Source organism: Physella acuta, unplaced genomic scaffold (genome assembly GCF_028476545.2).
Source record: "Physella acuta isolate Inbredline_101_S28 unplaced genomic scaffold, ASM2847654v3 ptg002031l, whole genome shotgun sequence".
NCBI lineage: Eukaryota > Metazoa > Mollusca > Gastropoda > Physidae > Physella > Physella acuta.
The window spans coordinates 15,066-40,000 of NW_026733535.1; the positions used below are offsets into that span (position 1 = coordinate 15,066).

Sequence of the window (24,935 nt, forward strand, 5' to 3'; positions counted from 1 at the left end):
TTACACCGTAAATAAATAAGTCCCGCGCCGGTTTTTTTTCTTCCTTTTTCGCCTCATCCTTCAGCGCTACATAAGTGGTTCGCACCGGTGCAAAAGCGTGCTGCGTAATCCATCGTCTTTGGTGCGTACATAAATCCTTGTCCCAATTATCTTCCGTTCTATAAACTAACATCGGTGTGAGATGCCGGATGTAATTCTTTGCCAACTTCCTGAAAAAATGGCACGGGTATGCGGTGGTAAAGGGGTAGTAACCTCAAGCTAGGACCATGCTCTTCGTGCATCTTAACAACGGGGATTCAAACCCATCATTAATGGAAAGTTAAATGATTATGTAAAGTAATTATCTAAGTTATACTCTGACTTTGTATGACCTCTATAGCCGTAGCTTTAACTCAACCTTTGAACTTTAATGACCTCTACAACCTAACTTGTGTCCATCCTCTGACCTTGTATGACCTACAGCTGTAACTTTTATAAAACATTTGACCTTGTATGGCCTCTACAACCTGTGTCAATCCTCTGATCTTGTATGACCTACAACTGTAACTTTTATAAAACATTTGACCTTGTATGGCCTCTACAACATGTGTCAATCCACTGACCTTGTATGACATACAACTGTAACTTTTATAAAACCTTTAATCTCGAATGACCTCTAACTTTTGTCCATCCTGCGACATCGTGTATAACCTCTACAATAACGTTTGTCCATCCTCTGACCTTGTATGACCTTGTAAACCGTTTGACCTCGAATGACCTCTAACTTTTGTCCATCCTGCGACATCGTGTATAACCTCTACCATAACGTTTGTCCATCCTCTGACCTTGTATGACCCTGTAAACCGTTTGACCTCGTATGACCTCTAACTTTTGTCCATCCTCAGGTCCACCCCTTGACCTTTTGTAACTCTGAGAACTTTGATATCCAGGAGATCGGCTGGGTCGGGGTCATCAAGTTGGAGGAGCCCCACTCCGAGCCGGAATCGTGCCGGTCCGTCTTCAGAAAGGTGAGTGTGGTTACCTGTCCGTCTTCAGAAAGTTGTATGTGCCTCCGGTCCGTCTTCAGAAAGTTGTATGTGCCTCCGGTCCGTCTTCAGAAAGTTGTATGTGCCTCCGGTCCGTCTTCAGAAAGTTGTATGTGCCTCCGGTCCGTCTTCAGAAAGTTGTATGTGCCTCCGGTCCGTCTTCAGAAAGTTGTATGTGCCTCCGGTCCGTCTTCAGAAAGTTGTATGTGCCTCCGGTCCGTCTTCAGAAAGTTGTATGTGCCTCCGGTCCGTCTTTGGAAAGTTATACGCATTTCGGAAAGCTGGGTGTTGTTGTTACCGCACCGGTCGGTCTTCTAGAAGTTGTATGCTGTTGTTGCCGGTCCGGTCCGTCTTCAGAAATGTGTATGTTCATGTGTCCGACCTGTTGTTTAGAAGGTGATGTGTATGTGTGTGTGTCTTGACTTGCTTATTGAGAATCCCTGAAGGAACTCTTAGGTTTTTAATATCTTTTTTAAATGTTAGTGTGCATTGCGTGAGTTTACTTGAGCGGAGCTTGGAAGTAGTTGAGTGCGTGACCACAACCCGATGATTTCATAGGGGGTAATCTAGACCCCGGGGTGGGGGGGGGGGGGGAGTGACCCCAGGTTTGATAGGGTCGCGATCTGGTAACCCCGGGGTTAGATTAAAAAACCTGGCACGGCTGCACAACCACCTATACAGGTGTGCATACCCACTGCCCCTCCCTCTAAGTGGTGGTGTATAGTTCATCGTACAGGTATCGAGTCATGCCACCACACACACACACAGTAGTGCATGAGTAAATTAAAGAATATATAGACCTATACAAGAATATAATTACGCAACTTGTCCTATAATATAAACAAAGACTTTCTTGACCCAAGTTGACCCCAGGATTGCACTCGTTTACATCTCCCCCCTCCCCACATACAGTTCCACCCATCCTAATTTATTTTTTTACTTGAACGCCATGAGATAGGAGACGAGGTTTATGCAACCAGTTTTTTTCAGACATATCTTCGGTGAAGGAGGGTGGGGGTACAGTTCACCCCCCCCCCATCTAGACTAAATAAATGTATGTGTATGTTATTTATACTTAATCCAGCATCCCCACGAAATTCTATGTCAGTCCCCTTACCTCGGGAGAAAAATATCTGAAAGAAACTATGTGTTATAATATCGTCGAAACGAACAGATTTGTCTCAAATAAAAACTCAATACTCTGCCAATGCCGAAAAACGAGTGAAACTGGATGTATGTATATATATATATATATATATATATATATATATATATATATATATATATATATATATATATATATATATATATATATATATATATATATATAATGCAAAACAGCTACATTTGTCCACATAAAACTTATAGTTTTCATCCGCTATTAAAGTGTTTCAGAATTTAATGCGGTAATAATAAAACAAATTAAATCCCCAAAATAAAAGACAGTCTTTGAGCCCCCCCCCCCCCCCCCTTTACACACACCTTTGCTCCGCCATTCATTAAACCATACGGCGACTCGTGGATTTACGCCACACAGAAAGAAAAAAAAACGATCTGAGCAACCAGTCGTCCCTTGTATCTTTCCCCCCCCCCCCCCCCCCCTCCCCACCAGGTTTCACGGGGCCGTTCTTTGACCGGCGGTGCGTTCATCGAGTGTGGTTGAGACGGGGGCTCAAAAGGACCGAGTCTATCGCAGGCTGGTGGCGGGGCTAAACGACGTTCCCCGTACGTGTCGAAGTCTGGATAGATCACCGCAGGGGTGCTCCAGTGATCCCGTGGGGGGGGGGGGGGGTGTCGTCTCATACTCCAACCACCCCATGCTTGTGACTTGCAGCTCCCGGGGAGGGTCGTGTTGGCGAGCTGGTGGTATAAACAGCTGTCGTGTGGATCACAAAGGGAGGGGGAGGCTGATGAGGGTTGAAGTGAGATGTCAACCAACGGGATTTTCCGTTTGTTTGGTGTTATATTTTTAGATTTCGGATCAAAACATGTCTCTTGGCCTTGTAAGATATTAATATGATCTAAGCCTTATTTTTATTTATCCGCCAATCCGTGAAATCCAAGACCAATGAGCCATTTAGTTCTCCATTATAATATCCAAGACACGCCTCAGTTAAGTCATACACCTCTCAAAAGACATACGTATGTAACACAACATAATTTGACATATTCCATACCTGGTAACTCAAACTGCACACGTAGTCACACGCACACATACACGCACACACACACACATACATATATATATATATATATATATATATATATATATATTTATATATATATATATATATATATATATATATATATATATAGGCTTTCTGTAATGAGAATTGGAATCCTATTCCTAATTCTCAGTCCGGTCTTCTATTTCTTCAGTTTATGAAACAGTCTTTTATTTCCTTACATTAACCGCCTTCGTGTATACCACTACCTGTATATAACTCCCGTACCCCACCCATCCCTTAATAAAGAAAAATACTGTAAAAAAGTATACATGTTAAAACGTGAGATTTCTGTGTGCCCCGCCGCCTCCTTTTGATTATAATCGCCATCAACATTTTCTTAAGTTGGAGAGCTTCAAAGAAAATTATCGCCAACACCATGCTCAAGTTAGCGGTCTTTTGATGCCAGCATCGCGCGAACTCAGGCAAAAATTGTTTCAATTTTTTTTCCCTTCATAACGTTCTGAAGACGTTTAATTTCCTTTGACGGCGACAGAGTGTTTTTCTTTCTGTATTTATTAGGCTAAGTTAACTCTTGATATCTATATATTTGAATGGTAGGTGAAGGTAGAGTAATGCCTTTGATGACCATGAATTACAAAAACATTGTAAAGTGTAAAGCATAACAGCTTTTTTTTTAATAACTGCTAAATAATATGGCTGAGTTAGCTCACTTCTCTTTTGTATCGCCAAGTGTAGACGATTCGTCATACCGAACTGTTCAATAAATCTAGCGTATTTCAGCATCCGCTATCTAGAACAGGATTAAAATTTAATTAATTTATCGCATCGATCTTTTTTATTTTTAATCTCAACTGCACGGCTCTGTGATACAAAGACAGGTCCTCAAATTGTCAGAGGATGCCACTGATTAAACAGGCACAACGCAGATCCAGAAATTACTATTTTTATCGAAGGACACCGGTCCTCAAATTCCCAAACAAGCGCATCCATTTCACCCAACACCCTTCGCCTCCCTCGGCAACACGGCGTGTAAAAATAACCACAGCTCTTCTGCGCATGCGCGGAATTAATACAGCCCGATAAAAGAGTACCATTGTACGCCGATCAAACAATGCATTTTGATAGGAATCCCTTTGATGTTCGAAACACGATGAATATCATTGCGTGTTGAGACAATAGTGGGGTTTGTTATTTTACTGTCTGGTGTGTACCTGTCTTCTGATGGACCAGGGGTTCTCATGTTTTTACCACAAGTGGGGTTTGTTATTTTACTGTCTGGTGTGTACCTGCCCATCTGATGGACCAGTGGTTCTCATGTTTTTACCACAAGTGGGGTTTGTTATTTTACTGTCTGGTGTGTACCTGCCTTCTGATGGACCAGTGGTTCTCATGTTTTTACCACAAGTGGGGTTTGTTATTTTACTGTCTGGTGTGTACCTGTCTTCTAATGGACCAGTGGTTCTCATGTTTTTACAAATGGGGGTTTGTTATTTTACTGTCTGGTGTGTACCTGTCTTCTGATGGACCAGTGGTTCTCATGTTTTTACCACAAGTGGGGTTTGTTATTTTACTGTCTGGTGTGTACCTGCCTTCTGATGGACCAGTGGTTCTCATGTTTTTACAAATGGGGGTTTGTTATTTTACTGTCTGGTGTGTACCTGTCTTCTGATGGACCAGTGGTTCTCATGTTTTTACCACAAGTGGGGTTTGTTATTTTACTGTCTGGTGTGTACCTGTCTTCTAATGGACCACTGGTTCTCATGTTTTTACAAATGGGGGTTTGTTATTTTACTGTCTGGTGTGTACCTGTCTTCTGATGGACCAGTGGTTCTCATATTTTTTACCACAAGTGGGGGTTTGTTATTACACTAAGCCTATCTAGTGTGTACTTGCCCATGTAATGGACACCAGTGGTTCTCATGTTTTTACCACAAGTGGGGTTTGTTATTTTTACTGTCTGGTGTGTACCTTCCCTTCTGATGGACCAGTGGCTCTCATGTTTTTACCTCAAGTGGGGTGTGTACCTGCCCATCTGATGGACCAGTGGTTCTCGTGTTTTTACCACAAGTGGGGTTTGTTATTTTTACTGTCTGGTGTGTACCTTCCCTTCTGATGGACGAGTGGTTCTCATGTTTTTACCTCAAGTGGGGTGTGTACCTGCCCATCTGATGGACCAGTGGTTCTCGTGTTTTTACCACAAGTGGGGTGTTTACCTGTCTTTCTAGTGAACCAGTGGTTCTCATGTTTTTACAAGTGGGGGTTGTTATTTTACTGTCTGTTGTGTACCTGTCTTCTGATGGACCAGTGGTTCTCATGTTTTTACCACAAGTGGGGTTTGTTATTTTACTGTCTGGTGTATACCTGCCCATCTGATGGGCCAGTGGTTCTCATGTTTTCAGCCACAACAGCTATATGTAAAACACCCGATAACAAAAAATAATGCTGAAACATTGACCACATTACTAATTGTATTTAGAGCTGGTCTAAATGTCTTAATACATAATATTTAGTTCTCTTAAGCAATAGTTAATCTTATTTATGAATTTGTAGCTCAGATATACATTGATTCCATTAGTTTAAGACAAATGTTTCTTTTCACATATTATTTTGTTTTCAACTATACACTCACAACTGAGACTAAAGCTTTTCGCTTCAATGCAGCTTCAAACGCGATCAAGGAAAATCACTCTGCATTAGCCCGAGTTATCCTTCCCGATAGTGCCCCTGGACAGAGATTATTGTAATGAATTAGATCTCTTGATAGCGTTTTGGAGTAGGCTCCGAACAGACGGATCGCTTTGACAGCGTCGGATTTGAGTAAAAGCGAATGTATGATACAGTTAATCCACGCCGCTTTAATCCTCAATTAGTTATGATTTCTTAAACAGGATGAGTTTATACAGAGAACCGGTGGTCTTTGATAAAAAGTTAAAAAATGAAAAGAGATGATTCGGTTGATTTCGTGTGTTTGTGTTTTAAAAAAAAAATTTCGTGATGTTTGCAGAAAATTTGATGTAGAGATGAAAAGTTTGATGAATTATTTATAATTAAGTGTGTGATTCAATCGTCGTGTGAAGATTTGATATGGGCTAGGGATTGGATTAAAGATTTTGTAGATTAGGTAGTGGATTAAAGCTATATAGGCTAGGGGAACGAACTTAAGGAAAATTAAGATTTTTTGGATAGATAACGAGTTCTGTAGTCCTAGGTAGGCCTACATAATTTTAGGTACGCAATGCCGAATGTTTACTTAAATTAATTTAAATTAATTATTTATTAAAAAACAAGTTTAAATTTAAACACTTTTTTTTTTTAAAAAAGGTAGTCTCAAACTTTCTTAATATGCATGTCACAATTCTTGATTTTTTAATCAAAAAGTTTCTTTAATATCCTTGAAAAAGGCTTGATTTTACTAAGTATACTCAAGAGATTTGTCGGTAGCTTATCTTATTAAAACTTTGTTGGCTACTTTTATGAGTGACTAAGGTGGAACTATCAATATTTTTAAACAGGGTTTCATTAAACTGTCTATATTTTGAACGTGTCTTCATTGGAACTGTCTATATTTGACGTCTTCATTTGAGCTGTCTATATTTGACGTGTAATCTTTGGAAGTGTCTATATTGATCTCTTCATTAGAGCTGTCTATATTTGACATAAGGTCACTGAATTTATTTTAAGCTCACCGAACTCTTCACACCTTGGTACCACCGTACAAAGGTATTATTCTGACGTTCTTGAAAGGTGCCTTCAACTTGACGTCATTAACAGGTGTCTCCAACCCCCAACGACCTGACCGAGGCTCACGTTCTCGGGTCACCCTCGGGCCGCTCGGCCACTTGTCATCAGCTCTTAAGCTCCTTATCATCTTCTGCTAACGTCCATCTCAGAATCAATCCGCCTTCACCCCCGCTCACCCGACCATCTATTAAACCTATTACACCGCGCGCTAAGGTCTTTACAAAAAGTAATTCCCGCCCTGTAAAGAGGTTTTCTGGCGACGTGATTACTACAAATTAACCCTTGACCTCCGCGTGTTTTAAGGCCAGCCTGTCGACAAATTTGCACAAATAATATTTAGAGCTGATTGAAGTCTCTAATGAAGTCCCGTGGAAAATTTCTATTGACCATACAAACTGAATAATGCTGTGTTTACGTGCTCCTATTGTTTTTGTGGTCTCCATCGTTTCAGTATTGAATGATGTGTCGGGGGGGGGGGGGGGGGGGGGGGGTTAGTGGCGTCTCCGGGTCAAGTAAAATTTAAACCGTACTTTAAACCTTTTTAATCTGTCCACCATCCCCTCCCCATCCGAAATTTTTAGTCCAAATCCTACCATCTCTCCACCTACGCCTAAAGTGCTGATGGTTCCTCTTTAGGGATGGGTGAACTTGATGTTGGGGCGACCTTTGACCCTATACAGCAGTGGTAATTTGTTCATTTTGGGGGTGGGGGGGAGGGGGAGTAAACTTCAGCAACCTTGAGATACTGGTAGTTCCTGTGTGTGGGTTGGGGTGGGGGGGTGGGGAGTAACCTTCATAAAACCTTAAGAACTAACTTTATCCACCGATGCTGATAGTTCCCGTGTGTGTTGGGGGGGAGGGGGTGTGACCTTCGTAAAACCTTTACTTCGATGCTGGTAGTTCCAATGTGTGGGGTAACTGACCATGAGTACCAACTTGACCCCCCATAAACTGATGGCTCCTGTCTCTATTTCAGGCCAAGTTGGCGATACAAGGCGGGGCTACTGCTGTTGTGTTTGACGTCACAGACAACTCTGGAGCACAATCTGACGTAAGAGTTATAGCCCTTCTACATTTTTTGCCAAAACGTTATGTGCCTAACCTTTATTCATTTGCAATTTCCCCATTTGCTTAAAGTAATGCCCACTAGAATAATACAGATTGACGTTAAAAACGTGGACATAGCGTCGTAATGAATTAAACAATGATGTAAAGTTACCCTTTCAAACGTGACGATGAAGTTAACCTGTTTTTGTGACCTCGGCTTATGAAAGGATAGTGTGGTCAGCATTATATGTGTGAGTCAAATCACCATCAAAGCTGGCTGGATTCAGGGAAGTTCTTTAGACTAGTGTCCGGGATCCCAACTCAACACAATGCCCTCTTTTACACAAATGTGTGCGTGAAAACCAACAGGGTTCACTGTATGAACTACACATTAAAACCGCTACGTTCCCTTTTAAGTATGGATTGTCCACGGGGAATATGAAGTAAAGTTTATCTATATTCCGGAAGTTTAAGGCTAAAACAAATTTCATAAAACTGCTGTGTTTTAGTTATAATGGAATTATGTTAGACTCTCAGTGAATTTATGTATTAGAAATGTATATGGATCAACTGATTTCTAGAAACCCAGGTACCCACAAACTGGGTTTTAAAAAACGAATACTCCCTTAAATTTGCTATATGTAGCCTACGTATAAGCAGAATCAACTAACTCGCCTGGGTTGCGAACTTTGATAGACATAGCAACGCTGCATAAGTGCTAACACATCCTCTTTCTTGTAATACTTTCAACACTTTTATTTTCATGTTTTCAAAAATGTTAGGTTTTTGGCTAATAACTTAACCTTCAGGGTGTGAAGTGGTTAACACATTATGTAAAAAAATTAATAAAACAACTTTTGTCCAATCATGCGCGCGCATGCCTCATGTTTTCGTCCAATGGTTTTCCAGCTGCAAAGATTCCATGAGAGGCTGACCCGCCCGGTGATTGTGATGGAGGGGTCAGATGCCGTCCAGCTGATGAAGATTGTCCGGTCAGATCTTCCGGCAAGAATCCGGATCCGCCGCGGACAACGGAGTCAGCAAACGGATGTAAGTTGGTTTTTTTTTAACTACATCTTTTACACATTTAATTAAGTGGTACCGGACAGCAGTAGCTTGTGTAGCAAAGTAATCGATACCTTGATCTTGTCCCATACTTTAACCATAACCCACTCCTCTCCTAACGCTGAACTAACCATGACTTAAAAGAAAAATAACATTGTATGTTCTGAAAGGGATCATCGCAGTGCATATAAAAAGTAGAAACAAGAAATTTTGGATTGTTGAAACACACTAAAACGACCAATGGCTAGCCTGATTTTAAAATAGCCTCAATCTGAGGTAAATTCAGGACAAAATGACGTCATGAGCCAGCCGTGGTGCTCCCTCCCTTAAAATAACCCCATAAAAAGAAGAGTTACGCTCTATAGAGTTGAGATTTGAAGTTGTGTTGTATCTCTTCCAGAGATCTAGATTAGCAGATGTTACTTGTAAGCTAACATCATGTTTTAGCTATCTGTATATCTCACATCCATTTAACATCCACACCATGTTTTAGATATCTGTACCTCTCACATCCACATCATGTTTTAGATATCTGTATCTATCACATCCACCTAACATTCACAGCATGTTATAGATATCTGTATCTATCACATCCACCAAACATCCACAACATGTTATAGATTTCTGTATCCATCACATCCACCTAACATTCACATCATGTTTTAGCTATCTGTATCCCTCACATCCACCTAACATCCACACCATGTTTTAGATATCTGTATCTCTCACATCCACACCATGTTTTAGCTATCTGTATCCTTCACATCCACCTAACATCCACAGCATGTTTTATCGGCCTCTAGCAAACACATGTTACTAGTTTTATTTTTCTCTATTGACAGATCAATAAGAAAGAATACTTTGGCATGGCCATCTTTGTGGCGATCTTTTTACTCTTCTGTATTGTCTGCGTGTTCGTCATGCTGAAGGTGAGTACCACGAGCAGCCTACACTTGTGTGTGCGTATAATCATACATTATAAACCACCACTCTATCATGCACTCACACATACTCTGACATAGTCAAACGTTCTATCACAGACACGTAAAACTTTATCCTATTATGTATAAAAACACAATATGCAACAGATACAGTCATGTAGGCAGATTTATACTATGATGGGGATATAAGGATGGATGGATGGATGGACGGACAGACAGACAGACACGCACATAGATAGACAGAGAGACACGCACATAGATAGTTAGACACGCACATAGATAGACAGACACACACATAGATAGACAGACACACACATAGATAGACAGACACACACATAGATAGACAGACACACACATAGACACACACAGACAAACACACATAGACAGACAAACACACAGACAGACACACATAGACAGACACACATAGACAGACACACACACACAGACAGACAGGCACACAGACACACATATAGATATCAATTTTACTTTGAAAACGTGGAGATGCATATAGATATGGATTTTATTTTATTTTGAAACGTAAAACTGCGGTTTGATGACATTCACAATGTTGAAAGTGACACCAACGCGCCTTCGTGGACACGAGTGCTGTGGTCAATACCTGTAACGTACGAGTGAGACAGGTGTCAATTTAGGGGTGCTAACACGTCATGCTTTCACCTCTGCTCGTCCAACACATGCTCACATACACAGCTACACATAACACCCTCCCCGACAGTAGAGATAAAAAAATAATTTCAAATTGTAAATGCGGAAGCTAAAGAGGGTATACATTATAGCCTTAATGGGGATATACTTTATAGAATCATATAGTTTTATTCAAAACAAAATAAATCATTATAATGGGAGTGTTATATTAGTATTTCAGGGACGTGATATACTTTTAGGTGCTATTGCAAGATCTTATGTCTGCACGCATGCAAGGGACCTTTTACGTCTGTGTATTAGGGACCTTTTTGTGCGAGGCCCTCATGTCGATAGATCAGACATGTTAGGGCAATTTTTCTTTTAATTAGGTCTATGCTGATAAAATAGGCGCACGTTACCGAACATAACACAAATATGACGCCATACTGTTGACGTGCGCCGATATACAATAGAAATGTGACTTAATAACAAAGACATGTGGCGCCAAACAAGTGACCCCCCCCCCCCCCCCCCCCCCGCCCCTTGACTCTATTCCCACCAAAAAAATCAAGTTCTTTCAACTTTAAAGGGAAAATAAAAATTACGAAACAAAACTTATATTGGTTACTCTTTGAAGTTTTCGAAAATGGATATTGACTTTATTTCGTGTTCCTTTTTTCTTTAAAAAAAATCAATTGCGTTAAAAAAAATAGGCTTAACGAAATTTCTGAACTTCAACAATCTTTAAAAATTAATTAGTTTGATAATACCCATTATTTGTAATCGAACGCGTTTATAAATAATTCGATTCCCGGATTAGTGTGTTGACATTGGACTCGACATCAAAGAGACAGAGCTACCGTGCTATTTGATATCAAGATCGATACTTTTTTTCTTTGCGACTACGTTATACAAATCATTAAGCCTTGTTTCATGTGTCTTTCTTTATTCAAGTCTTTTGGGTTTTGGTCTGGTTGGGGTTTAGGTGTTGTAGTGGAAGTGGTTGGGTTGTGTGTGGGGTTTAAGGTGTTGTTGTAGAAGTGGTTTGGTTGTGTGTGGGGTTTTAGGTTGTGTGTTGGGTTTTAGGTTTTAGGTTTTGTTGTGGAAGTGGTTGGGTTGTGTGTAGGGTTTTAGGTGTTGTGGAAGTGGTTGGGTTGTGTGTAGGGTTTTGGGTTGTGTGTAGGGTTTTAGGTGTTGTTGTGGAAGTGGCTGGGTTGAGTGTGGGGTTTTGGGTTGTGTGTGGGGTTTTAGGTTGTGGGTGGGGTTTTAGATGTTGTGGAAGTGGTTGGGTTGTGTGTGGGGTTTAAAGTTGTGTGTGGGGTTTAAGGTGTTGATGTGTAAGTGGTTGCGTGTTTCTCTGCACGAGAAATCTGAAATGAAAACTCCGATGCATCTTACGATCAGCGGCGCAGCCATAGCACCCCGGGGTACGATATTGTGTGATTGGATGATGTTTTTGTTTTTATCGACACACTATTAATTAGTCTCCATATTGCTGTGGTACGTATAACCCAACAATGATAGAGTGGTAGGACATTCTGTCTTCAGTGTATTAATGGGAAAAAACAAGTCATTGTGAAATGTGTCGATCTGCCGGGAGGGGGGGGGGCGCATTCCACATAGTTTCACCCCACTGGTTACGCTTCTGCGATCATTTTTTTTTTTGCCCGCCCTAAAACCCAGTTAGACAATTTACAACAGACGGACACACGTTTTGGTAAACATAACGGAAATTTTCGTTTTATTTAGATTGGGAGGTAGGGGGGTGATGATGAAGAAATTCAGCACAGTAACAAAGAAAGAGATTGAGGGAGTTCTTCTCAACACGTCGTTGCTTTAGATGTGATATATACACGACAAAACGGTTTATTGTATTTCACAATATGCGCCGAAATACACTTTTTTAAAAAGTAAAAGAATAGCAACAGAGATACGAGATTAGCTTTGTATATTCTAACGACCACAAGCCGTATTTTTTTTTCAAACGCAACCCAGGCTTTCATGTATGGAAGACGGTTTTGAAATGTATTCACGTTTTTAGCGTTATTACCGAGATATAAAAATATATAATACTTTAATAGGGTTGTATTGTATCTCGTTTCAATACTTGGCTGGTTCGCTTTCAAATTTAAAAAAAAAAATATTACGTCTGTTTAAAAAAAATTATGTAGAAGCAGAAATTATTAACAGGATCAAAAGACTAGAAAAAAGGAGCCGAGTCCCTGTTTATTTGAATCAAATGTAATGAAATAAAAGTAATGGAAGAGGGGAGAGTCGGGCTTTAGAGAAACCCACCAGACCAAAACATAGTCTCAGCCCCGCGCGATCCAACATGGCGGCTCCACTGGGCCGCGTGTTGGTAGTTCAAAACAAGCAAAGTTCAAAGGTCAACTTTCAGTCTTAATTCCTTTTTTGTGTGTATAACAGTCCGAGGTTTTTCGGCCCCTTTTGATCCGCCTTCACATGAATGAACAGAGAGCTAGGCTTGAAAGAGGGCTTGGGATTATTTTAGGGTATAAAAATGTGTTTGTACAAGATATACTTCGCTACCTCTATTGGCAGTGTAACTCTTCAGAACACCACCAATTGTTAATTGTAGTTTTATGGGGGGGGGGGGGGACAGTCATTATAATAAAACATTTAGTAAATTCTATTTTTTCTTAAAAGGTAAAGAAAGCTAAGGTATTTCTTTCAACTTTAAAAAAAAATTATTAAGTGTTGTTTTTTTTTATATATAATTAAAACATCTCTCCTGGTCCTATTTTCTTTTTGTAAACTAAAACATAATTAATGATTTTCTCAAATTTCCTTAATTACAATAATTAAATTTTAAAAATGTAAATAGAAACAAACTGCAAACATTAACAATGTCAACACAGAATGTAAACATTTGTGTTTACTTTTTTTATAAGTAAGCCTCATTGATATGCAAAAGTAATTTTTAAAACATTGTAGTTTAATAAACAAGATTAGGTTGGAATCAGTGGGGGGGGGGAGGGGGCTTTATCTTTCCTTTTAATAGTGTTATGCTGAAATGTTAAAAAAAAATACTTTTATGTAGCTTTTAACATTTTTTTTTTGCTTCTTCCCCAGCTAAAATGGAGGCACAGAGAACAACAGGTAAATATATCACCTGGATTTTGTCACACCTTTCTTTTGTTTAGGTCCATTTTGTCTAATCTCAGATCTCAACTTTTTCATAACATGTGGATTTAAAATCTAATATCAATGGAATAGAAAAACTCTTAGACACTGCTTGTATTTAACACTTTACTGCTTTTCTGCCAAAACCAGTAATTGAACCCCTAGGTCATATTAACAATCAGTGACTTAAATATTTTCTGAGCACCTAAAATGCTACCTGTTACACCTAGTTACACACTACAATTTAATTACTGACAGTGAAATATTACAAACTAGCAACAAAGCCTGTCCGATGATAGGTATAAAAAAAGAATGGAAAAAAACTAATATTAAAATTCTAAATATTTTATTATTTGATTTTCTTTCCTCCTGTCTTGACTTGTTCTGTGTTTAGTATTTCTTTAGTTGTTCCCCTTTGCAAGAAAGTTAATATTTTAAATTTGGAAACCCTCTTTTTGTGGAATCCTCTTTGGTATCTGTTAATTTCTTATTAGTTGTACATTATTAAATTGTAACAAAGAAATCCAAACGGTAAACAAGTAAAATTTTCACTAATAAACTTTTAGACAGTAGCACCTAATTATCTGTGTTCTCCATTGTTCCGCAGCTGTCAGAGACCAACCACACAAAAAGAGCCATTGCTAAACTGGAGACGAGGAAGTACCAGCATCCCATCCACGGTAGCCAGGTTTTTCACGCCCTGAGCTCTGATACCAGCCTGCACAGCTCCATATCTGAGAGCTGCGCCATTTGCCTGGAGGGCTACAAGCCTGGCCAGGTTCTGAGGGTACTGCCCTGTCATCACGAGTTCCACCAGCTGTGTGTTGACCCGTGGCTGGAGAATCATGGCACTTGTCCGCTCTGCAAGATCCACATTGCTGGTAAAAAATTTATGGTTCATTTTTCTAACCAGCACTCGCATATTTAAAAGAGAATTCTTTCTCTTAGTACTTAGCTACAAAATTTAAAAGATTAATACCCATAGTTCGTTTAATGTTTTTATTTCCAGTTATTATCTGTAGTTTAGCATTTCATTCTAAAAAGAATTAGAGCTTATGTACATAAATTAAAAATATAAAAAAATGTTTCGTTGTACTTTCAGAAAAAAAAGAAATAGCTGTCAATGATAATGGCACAGTTCTAACAGTATCAAATCAGCCCCAGCGACATCGTCCCCGTCCACAGCAGCGTCAGCGCACGCGCCGCCAAAGGTCTTCAACGTACTCCTTGTTTGCACCGAGTGCATCTGGGTCAAGGTCCAGCTTTCCGTTCCAGCTCTTCTCATCTCAGCCAGAGTACACCCCCTTTCAAGTAGTGCACACCAGCGCCGCCCCTCGCTACTTCCATAGCTGCTCCTCCTGTCATGGGACCCTAGGCTCCTCCCCATCTCCAAACTCATTCAATCAAATCTCCAGGCCCGACCAGACCTGTGCTAACAATTCTGGATTAATCCCTGCAGCCAGCTGTACAAACATCAAGGAAGTAGATGCAAAAGTCAAAAGAAAATCTTACGTTAAACTCAAGTCTCATGCAGCTTCTCCGTCCTACCCTCACACCAAACACTCTCAGGTATTCCCTTCAAACACTACCCGCCCTGTTTGCGGATGTTCGCATTTTTCAGAATCTAAAGGCGTTCGCACGCAGGACTCAAGGTTATACATTCCATCTTCACACCCCTCGCGTCTTCTATCTTCCAACATTCCCAGCCTCAGAGTTAGTGCTAAGACAGTGCCAGCCCTGCCCCAGGGCATAAGGGCCGTCAGCACCACTGCCCTCCACGGATCCTGTTCGTCAGACGTCAACCCGAGTGAAACATCGTGCGACTGCGACGGGATTACACACACCTGTCGCTCACCTGCTGACAGCAACCGGAGCACCTGCGGCAGTAGCGGCCTGCACAAAGATTCCTGTGATAGCAGCAGCTTTGATTCCAACATCTACAAGGGCAAGGGGTCTTCAAGTTCCAGTGAAGAAAAGAACACCAGTGGTCACAACAGAAATACATATTTTAAACCATTTTCTCAGGGACCCAGTAATCATTACAAAGACACCTTGACTATATTTTCCACTCCCATTTCTTTAAGACCTTCTTGTGTTTCTAAAAGGAAAAGACGGGAGTCGGATCAAAGAGAAATAACAAAAGAGCATTTACTGAAACCTTTGTGGAATTTAAACGATTCGTTGTCGTCGCCGTGTTTATCAGATGCCAGTGCTGGAACCTGTTCCTGGAAGTCTTTTTCCTCATCACAATCCAACCTGGTCTCCTCGGAATGTTGTAGTGATAATTCTTCGGATAATTTAAGAACCAGTGGTTGTGACGGTGACTGCGACAGTGTGGATGGTGGAGGCGAAGCTTTGGCTTCCAGGAGCTCTGAGAGTGATAGCAACTTTCATGTGGTGCCGTCGCTTTCAGCATTGACTAAACCTCCTTATGCCCCTTTCTTCTCACAGAGGCTGAAACGTCGTCATCGTAGAACACACAGCACCCCTGCTCGTCTTTCATACATGAATGCCTACATTTCTAGAAAGCAGATACAAAATTCCTCATCTTACAGGCGCAGCAGTACTTTCTACAGCAGGAAGGAATTCAACGAGAAGAAAGTCCAGCTCGGCATGAGCAGTGTGGTCAATACTTCCCTTGTGGCATACGGGGACATGAGTAACGTAACAGTCAGCAAGTTAGAGTCTTATCCATCCAGGCAACAGGAAACAGCTGGCCAGCCAGTCTTCCTGGTGCCGGACCCTGCTCAGGCTGTGTACTCATGGAGGGTTGACCAGCACAGGATTTACTCTAGAGTGGTGACCACAGCAACTGCCGAGACTCAACCCCCAGGGGTGCTTGTTTTCCCTGCCAGCCCAGATCTGTCAGCGTCTGCTGGTGTCCTGCGGCCGTCAGTTCCATCTTGCCATGTGTGTCACCGGCCAACCACCACAGAAACTTCTAGAGAAACAGAACTTGCAGTCAGACAATCTAGAGTTTATTTCACTGATCCACCAGGTACACTATTGAAATAATTTTAATGTACAACTTAACATTAACTACATTTTTTTTTAAATATTAGGGAATATATTTCTGCTTGATATTTTAGATTTATTACTCTTATTTTGTTATATATATTTAGAACACATAGTATTTGATAGGAATGTCTTGTGGTGAAAATATTTGACTGTTTGTGTTTGCTTAATCTGGTGCACCGTAATGTTGACAGGAATTAGTCATGGGGAGGGGGGGAATCAAAATAATTTTAAGAGGATAAAATTATGTGACATTCAAAATCTACTTTTGAGTTTGTGGATCTATTGGATGGACAAGAATGTCTGTTACAATAACCATGACCTTTAAAGATATTGTATGGATAGTTCAATAAATATCAGACTGGTTTCAAATAAAATGTAGGTAGGCTGCAGTCTATAATTCCTGCTCTTTATTTCTAATGTTTTACTTTGATTCAACAGGAATGTTTGTTACCATGCCAGTGACAGAGAGTGACAATTATCCTTCTAAAGGCAGTGCTGTTTGAGATCAATTCTGTACTTAGGGTTTAAAAATAAAAAGTTACCTTCAAGAAGCTTCATCTAGCAGTTTAAAAATTACAATTTTATTATTTCTATTTTGTTTTTAAAGGCTTGCTGTGAAAAACAATTCCAGTTTAAAAATTTACTCCAAAACTTTGTTATCGCAACATTTTTCTGCAGAAGTATACTTTGTTTGATATAGTGCAGTTTTAATCATTCTGAAATGGATTTTATTTATATTTGGTAGGTGCCTTGTGTTGCTCTTATGAAATAAAAATAACAAACGCCCACTTAATTTATTAAAATATAACCAGGGAATTGTTATGTATAAATACACATATATAAATGAAAAGTTCATGGAAAAATCTGAGATGCAATGTAAATAAACATAACTTTTGCCTTTTTACTGTGCAATTTAGTCATTTGAATGTAATAGACATGCAAACAGTTCTGTATCCTGAATGGTAATATTAATTTATAATTTTATTGCATTTGGGAGCTTTTTCTATAACCAGCTCAGGATATATTATAATTTATTTTAGATATTTTAAAAAACTAAACTAGTTACGTTTGAATTAAGACTTCAATTACAAATGCAAAATAATTTTGTTTTATAAGAAAGTGAATACAAATAAGGGAGAGAAATCTTATTTTACACTTAACGATGTTAAGGAAAATAATTTTAGTTTGCTACTTCTCTGTATTAAAGACCTTACTCTGCAACACAAGACAAAATTGCAGTTACTTGAGAGATTTTTTTTCACAAACTAAAGAAATTTCTAAAAATAAATGAGAAACTGTTTGATTATTTTCAGTGCTGTGGAATCAAAAGTTTAAGTTTAAAATTTAAAATGACATAGCTAAAATTGGTAGAAAATCATTTGTAAACCTCTGTTATTATTAGAATGAAAGGCTCCATATGTTAACTTCTGTGTTAAAACATATTTATTTTCATCTGCTAAATTAAGTTTGTTCATATGTTCATGTTTTATTGTGATCAATTCAGTGATCACAAAGTCTTGAGCTAAGTCGGCATTTTGTCAAGTTTCTTTTTAACTAAATTTCATGCACTTGTTATTCTACAATCTCATTATTTTAAGTTGTTGCTCAATTAAATTGATGTAATAAAAGTAAAGTGTTACAAATCCACAGTTGTTAAGAAACAGAAACTTTAATATCAGAAGCTGAGACAAGCTTAATTCTTTTTTTTTTTAAATTTATTTTGATGTACTGTTTGGTGTAATTAAGAACAACATTGGTACCAAAATTTAATTTAAAATGCTGGTTAGACTCAATGTTTTCCATCCTCTCCAATCATTCTCACAATACTTACTAGGGCAGTACAAATGCATCTGAGTATTTGAAGGTTGTTATTATGGCATTTATTATTTATTGATATTTATGAAACATCTTTTTTTTTCTGTTTATTTTTATAAATTATTTTCAATTAAAAAAAAACAATTAATGCAGTGTGCCAATGAGGTTAAGTTGGATTTTAGATGAGACTTTTTAAAAAATATTTTTTATTATTTTATATTTAATTCAAATCAAACCTTTAAACTGAGCGGTTTCATTTCATACATTTTGTCTTTTTTTTAAGCTGAATATTTTTTTTTTTTAATTTTGCAATGGCTAAGTTTTGAAAAAGATTTGAACAGTCTTGCTGATCCTTTGTTTTACTTAAAACTATTGCTAAGTAGCTGTTGCCCTATCTAAAGAATTATATTATGATTTTTTAAAATATTTTAGAGACCATAAAGAGATTATTTTATTAGTATCTGTGGATTTTGTGAATATGTAAATCTTTTGGTCATTTTAACTGATTGACTGTTTTGTTCAAGTAAATTATTAACACTAAAAATGTGTGTTAAATCTAAAATAAGAATGTATGTATTCAAATATTTTTTAATGAATCTAAAAAAAATGGCATTTTTTTTTCCAAATCTTAGATTGCAGGATATGGTATACTTGCAAATCTACTTTATTAAGTATATTTAAATGTTTTTAGTGATTTTTTTTTCAGTTTTATATAAGTTCCATGACTTAAAAGCCAGTAAAATATGCCCTTTATCAAAACTATAAATTTAATAAATCAGAAATATGAATTCTGTGATCATGACACAAGGATACCACGGAGTACTGCCACATACACATATTGTAGTGATGAGGTTAAAACTTCTAAAGTAAACTTGATTCCCCTTACATTTTAATTTTTTATCTAACTTATCGCTAGATATTTAAATATAGCTTCATTTCTATTGGATTTTCCAACGTTGAAGACAGTTCTTGGCCCTCTGATTGTGACCTTGCTTTGTAACCAGACACTTGAGTCATGTGAAGCTGTTGATTATCTCCCCCTTAATTCATCAAGTGGGTCCTAGAGAACCACTGGCACAACTGTTGTGTTTTATGTCCCTTCTCTCAAGCATCCGTTCTAGTTTATCTCTAAGTGTTGTATGCGGCTCCAGTCTCTTTGGTTAGCAAAACTGTTCTAGGGGCACAAGATGTTTTTACAAACACAAATAAACTAGTTCAAGTTGGTGTTTATCACCATGTTGACAAACAAAGGAATACTCAAAAAAAATAATTAAATAACTTAAGTGCATGTGACTTTATGTTGGGTACACTTTGATGACAAACTTGAAACTTAAAATACTCTCTTTACTTATTCAAATTTTCATGTACAAAGTAAATGTTTTAATTTATATAAAAAGATGAATGTACATTTGTATGATTGTTTTGAAAAAAAGAAATGAAAAAGTTGAAGTGAATGAATAAGATAGTTGTTTTAGCAATGTGTCAGCTTTTAGTTGGTTTGGGGTACTATGTACAGCTGTTAAAATGATTTGTTTGCTTGGTTTTAATACTGGTGGTTATAAAATAAAAGCTATATCAATGTATTAGATCTTTCTAAACACCATCAATTAAAATAGTTTCTTAGTGGTCTCACTGATGTATTGCATAATTTCCTGTTAAAACAATATCAAAATTATATTTTGTTTTAAATATTTAAAACAAATATTTGTTTTTGGAATTTAGTTGAATTTTTTTAGTTGCAGATATAAAAAAAGCGGTGACGGAGTGGTCTAGCGGTAGAGAGCTGGACTGCTAACCCGTAAGTCTCGAGTTCGAATCTGGGTTCAAGTCAGTAGACCGTCCCTGAGTCCACCCAACTTTGATGGGTACCTAACTCACGTTAGGGAAAGTAAAGGCGGCTGGGCATAGTGCTGACCACACTATCTCTTCATATGCCGAGGTCACAGAAACAAGTGAACTCTACTTCACTTACCCCATAGACCGTCAGTGTTGAAAGGGAAACTTTTACTTTTAGATATCAAAAAAGCAGTAAGGAAGTAAGATTTCAGAGTATGCATGCATGTTCCAATGGTGTAAATTATAGAGAATGTTGCATGCTTGCATGTTTACAGTGGTGTCAGATTTTTGTGTTTTTCAGACATTCCATTTGAATGTTGTTGATTATTATAAAAACTAAATAAAATTATCTTTATTGATCATACTGGGGTGAGGAAAGAAAGATAATTACGTGTGCATTCTGTGTTTGCTATAGTAAAAACAAAAATTGTGTAAATAACCAGGATCAATGGTTTTAGAGTAACACAACAGTTGTGTAGATATCCCAAGGATTCTTTGTTTTGTATATACCTGTTTATGGAATGTGGGGAATGTTTTTGTGAGAGACATCAAGGCACATTTGTCAGTACACAGTTGAATAAACCGCAAACGCCTGCCTTTGCATCATACACAATCACCTTTTGCAGACAATTATTGTTTTAAGTTTATGGTTTGTCCAGTTTAATCTAACGTTATTTAGATGTCATTTGTTTTTAATTATTTAAATCATTGGTACACAAGCTCAACTAGACCTACCTCCTCCCCACAACAAGACATTGTTTTATTGGACATGTACGTTGAAAAATAAAAGATAATTCATCTTAATGTGTTTTCACTAATCATGCTACAGAATTTACTATGCAGTCAATTACTGTCACCATTATACAGAATCAATTTGAGATATTTATGGATTATTTTAAACAACAGCCTTATTTATTAATTTTTGTGCATACTTAATAAAATTTGAAATGATCTAAAATAAGATGTTTGTTTTTGTTAATTGATTTGCTTTTCGCTAGAAATGCACATGCCAATAGTAGTTATTTGAACCATTTTTGTGACCACCGCATTTGGGGACAATGTGGCCTAGAGGTAGAGCGCTATACTGTTAACTCATAAGTCTCAAAACCGGGTTCAAGTCAGTAGAATGTCCCTGAGTTCACCCAGTTCTGATGGGTACCTAGGGAAGGTAAAGACGACAAGGCATAGTTCTGAACACACTATCCCTTCATACACTGAGGTCACAGAAACAGATGAACTCTACTTCACTTGCCTCATGGACTCTCAGGTTTAAAAGGGACCTCTACTTTTACATTTGAGCAAGATAAAAAGTAGAGCTACCATGGAAAATCTGGAACAATTCATTTACATGAGTGTTTCCTTGATGTGTTTCTGAGCATCATTTCAACAACTAAACTAAAGTAGAATGCTATAAATATGCTAGTATATTTATCAAAGTCTAATATTTTATAATTCATAATATGTAAAGAGAATATATATGTAACTAGTTTGTTTTTTGCAGTTAAAAAGATGTAAACATACTTCAAAAATAAAGTCTTAATACTATGTAATATTATATAATTAGTAATACATAAATGACAATATTAAAAGAAATGATTTTAAAGATGTAAGTATACTTAATTAGATAAAGTAAGACTTAATAATTATTAAGAGGTTTTAATAACTTCTTTCTGTTAGTTCAAAGTCCAACCCTCAAGATTTTTATGAAATTAAATCAAAGGTTTATCTTCAAGCAAAATGTTGAAGTAATTGTACATTAAACTCAAAGCCACTCCAAGGCCTTGCTTGTTTGATTTCATCAAGACTAAAGTAATCTTGATTGCTGATTTGAATCTCCAGTACAATCCCCCCCCCCCCCCCCCCCCCCCCAGACCCTGTATAGCTATTTTTATGTATGAATAAATCTTTTTAGCACTACCCAACCATGTGGCTGATTGTTAGGCTGATTAAAAACAGGAAACTCAGATCAAAATCAGGATCAACCTAGTTTTTGAAACTTGCCAGATTGTATCTACTATACATAGAATACTTATACTGTTTATTTAAAGTGGTGTAGCAGGATTTTAATTTTAAATGGATTTAGTTTGACACGTAATCAATATATAATTAATCAGACATTTTATACTGAAGTACTGCACATAGTTTTGGCTAAATGTGAATGAATCTTTTTAAAACTAGGTGTATTGAATGTTAGCAAGTGATGTGGTTAGGGTTTACAAACCAGGAGCTGATTAAACTTGCACAGGGGCTCTGGTTAAATACTAACTGGTTGTCACAACCCACCCATCAGTAGATGGTTGACACAACCCACCCATCAGTAGATGGTTGACACAACCCACCCATCAGTAGATGGTTGACACAACCCACCCATCAGTAGATGGTTGTCACAACCCACCCATCAGTAGATGGTTGACACAACCCACCCATCAGTAGATGGTTGTCACAACCAAACTATCAGTAGATGGTTGACACAACCCACCCATCAGTAGATGGTTGTCACAACCAAACTATCAGTAGATGGTTGCCACAAAGAACCCATCAGTAGATGGTTGACATGACCAACCCATCAGGAAATAAATGTCCCAACCAACCCATCAATAGATGGTTGTCAAAACCATCAATAGATGGTGTCACAACCCATCAGTAAATGGTTGTCATGACCAACCAATCAGGAAATAATTGTCCCAGCCAACCCATCAGTAGATGGTTGTCACGACCAACCAATCAGTTTGTGGTTGTCACAACCAACCAATCAGTGAATGTAATGGATGTCATAAAACATGCAAGACAAACCTCTATATTTTTATTTGGTTTAAAACAAAACACCATTTGATGGTTAAAAGATAAAGCTTAAAATTTAAAAAAACTGAAATAGCAACTGTATCAGTTCACTATTAACTAAGGTTAGTTTCTATTTCACAAGCAATCAAAATAAAAAAAATGTATGATGGCTGTTATTCATTTCACAGTTAGATATATCTGTGCTAGACCACCAGAGCTACACATGATATGGTGAAAAATTGATTCAATAGTATCTTGTAGGACATATCATAGTTGTGACTTCAATGTCCTAGGGACATGGATGTCCTAGTCCTGGATGTCAAAAGGACATGAATGTCCTACAGACCTAAACATTATAGAAACCTTTATATCATAGTGATCTGAGTCTCCTAGACAGTCACATGTATAACACACAAACCATTTGAATTGACAGAATCTAAAGTGAATTATCAACAATCTATGTTAATAAATAAAGCTATTTATAACAGCTGAGTCACCTTAGATTAAAAAAAAAAAATAACACTGGTTAAAAACGACTTCTTAAAAAAATATTTTTTTTTTAAATCAGAGAATAAATATTAAAATATTTTATCACAACTGTATTTAAATGTTACTTATGTTGCTATATTATATAATTAATTAATGATATAAATATTTGCATATATACATGTATGTAAATATATAATACACTTTCATTATATCCTTAAAATACAGAGTTATGGTATGTAAAAAAAATGTATAGGATTCATAACACAACAAAAAAAAAAACAGGTGTCAACTTTTCAGAAAATGGCTGTAAGATGCAGAAAAAACTGGCTAAAATTTGGTCAAATGAGATTGATGCTGGTTTCTATGATGGACAGTTGCTTGTGGCTTAGGGAAAAGATCATGGAGCAAGGTCTCTGTGGCTGGGTGCGCCATGTTGTGTAGTTTATAAATAAACTCAATCACAAGGGCGGACCAGCCCGTTTGGTGGCTGAAAATAAAAATTTTAAACAATCTCAAAAATAGTAATTTTAATACATGACGAGTAATTATATATGGTTTTAATTATATATGTAAACCTCACATACAAGGCAAATATCAGACTTATCAAGCAAAAGGAGTAGAGTTTGTTTATGTTACCATTGAACATGAAAGAATGAGGTTGGTAAAATTCCTAAATTTCCCTGACAAGAATCAGGTACCCACTAGAGCTGGGCTGAATCAGGGAAATCCTCAAGACTGAAGTGGACCATCTTACTGCAGGGATTTGAACCCTAGGCCTTCAAGTTTATTGTGTAACCCCACCACAACATTTTATAATGAATAATGCAGCAAGGATTTTAGCTCTGAGCCTTCAAGCTTATAACCAACTGTACAACACTACTACCACACATGTTAGGTTGACAAATACTGCAGGGGTTTAACCCTGACCTTCGAGCTTATAACCAACTGTACAACACTACTACCACACATATTAGGTTGACAAATACTGCAGGGGTTTGAACCCTGACCTTCGAGCTTATAACCAACTGTACAACACTACTACCACACATATTAGGTTGACAAATACTGCAGGGGTTTGAACCCTGACCTTCGAGCTTATAACCAACTGTACAACACTACTACCACACATATTAGGTTGACAAATACTGCAGGGGTTTGAACCCTGACCTTCGAGCTTATAACCAACTGTACAACACTAC

General features: G+C 37.8%; 2 protein-coding genes across 7 annotated transcripts in view; one reads left to right on the forward strand and one right to left on the reverse strand.

Annotated features, from left to right (window-relative positions):
- The first annotated feature begins 217 nt into the window (after positions 1 to 217).
- Positions 218 to 18,870, forward strand: LOC131931781 (E3 ubiquitin-protein ligase ZNRF3). Its single transcript, XM_059288608.1, has 9 exons — positions 218 to 226; positions 885 to 1,007; positions 7,932 to 8,006; positions 8,912 to 9,052; positions 9,910 to 9,996; positions 13,747 to 13,773; positions 14,405 to 14,678; positions 14,900 to 16,795; positions 17,254 to 18,870. Exons 1-9 carry the CDS (start codon positions 218 to 220, stop codon positions 17,316 to 17,318), a joined length of 2,697 nt encoding a protein of 898 aa, XP_059144591.1. The 3' UTR covers positions 17,319 to 18,870.
- Positions 18,871 to 23,253: 4,383 nt separating this feature from the next.
- The window catches only part of LOC131931782 (uncharacterized), a 21,411-nt gene continuing 19,729 nt past the window's right edge, over positions 23,254 to 24,935 (reverse strand). For all 6 annotated transcript variants that reach the window (XM_059288614.1, XM_059288613.1, XM_059288611.1 and 3 more), the window contains exon 21: positions 23,254 to 24,223. In XM_059288614.1, coding sequence (XP_059144597.1) covers positions 24,064 to 24,223 — 160 coding nt within the window. In that variant the 3' untranslated portion in view covers positions 23,254 to 24,063. The remainder of the gene's footprint in view (positions 24,224 to 24,935) is intronic.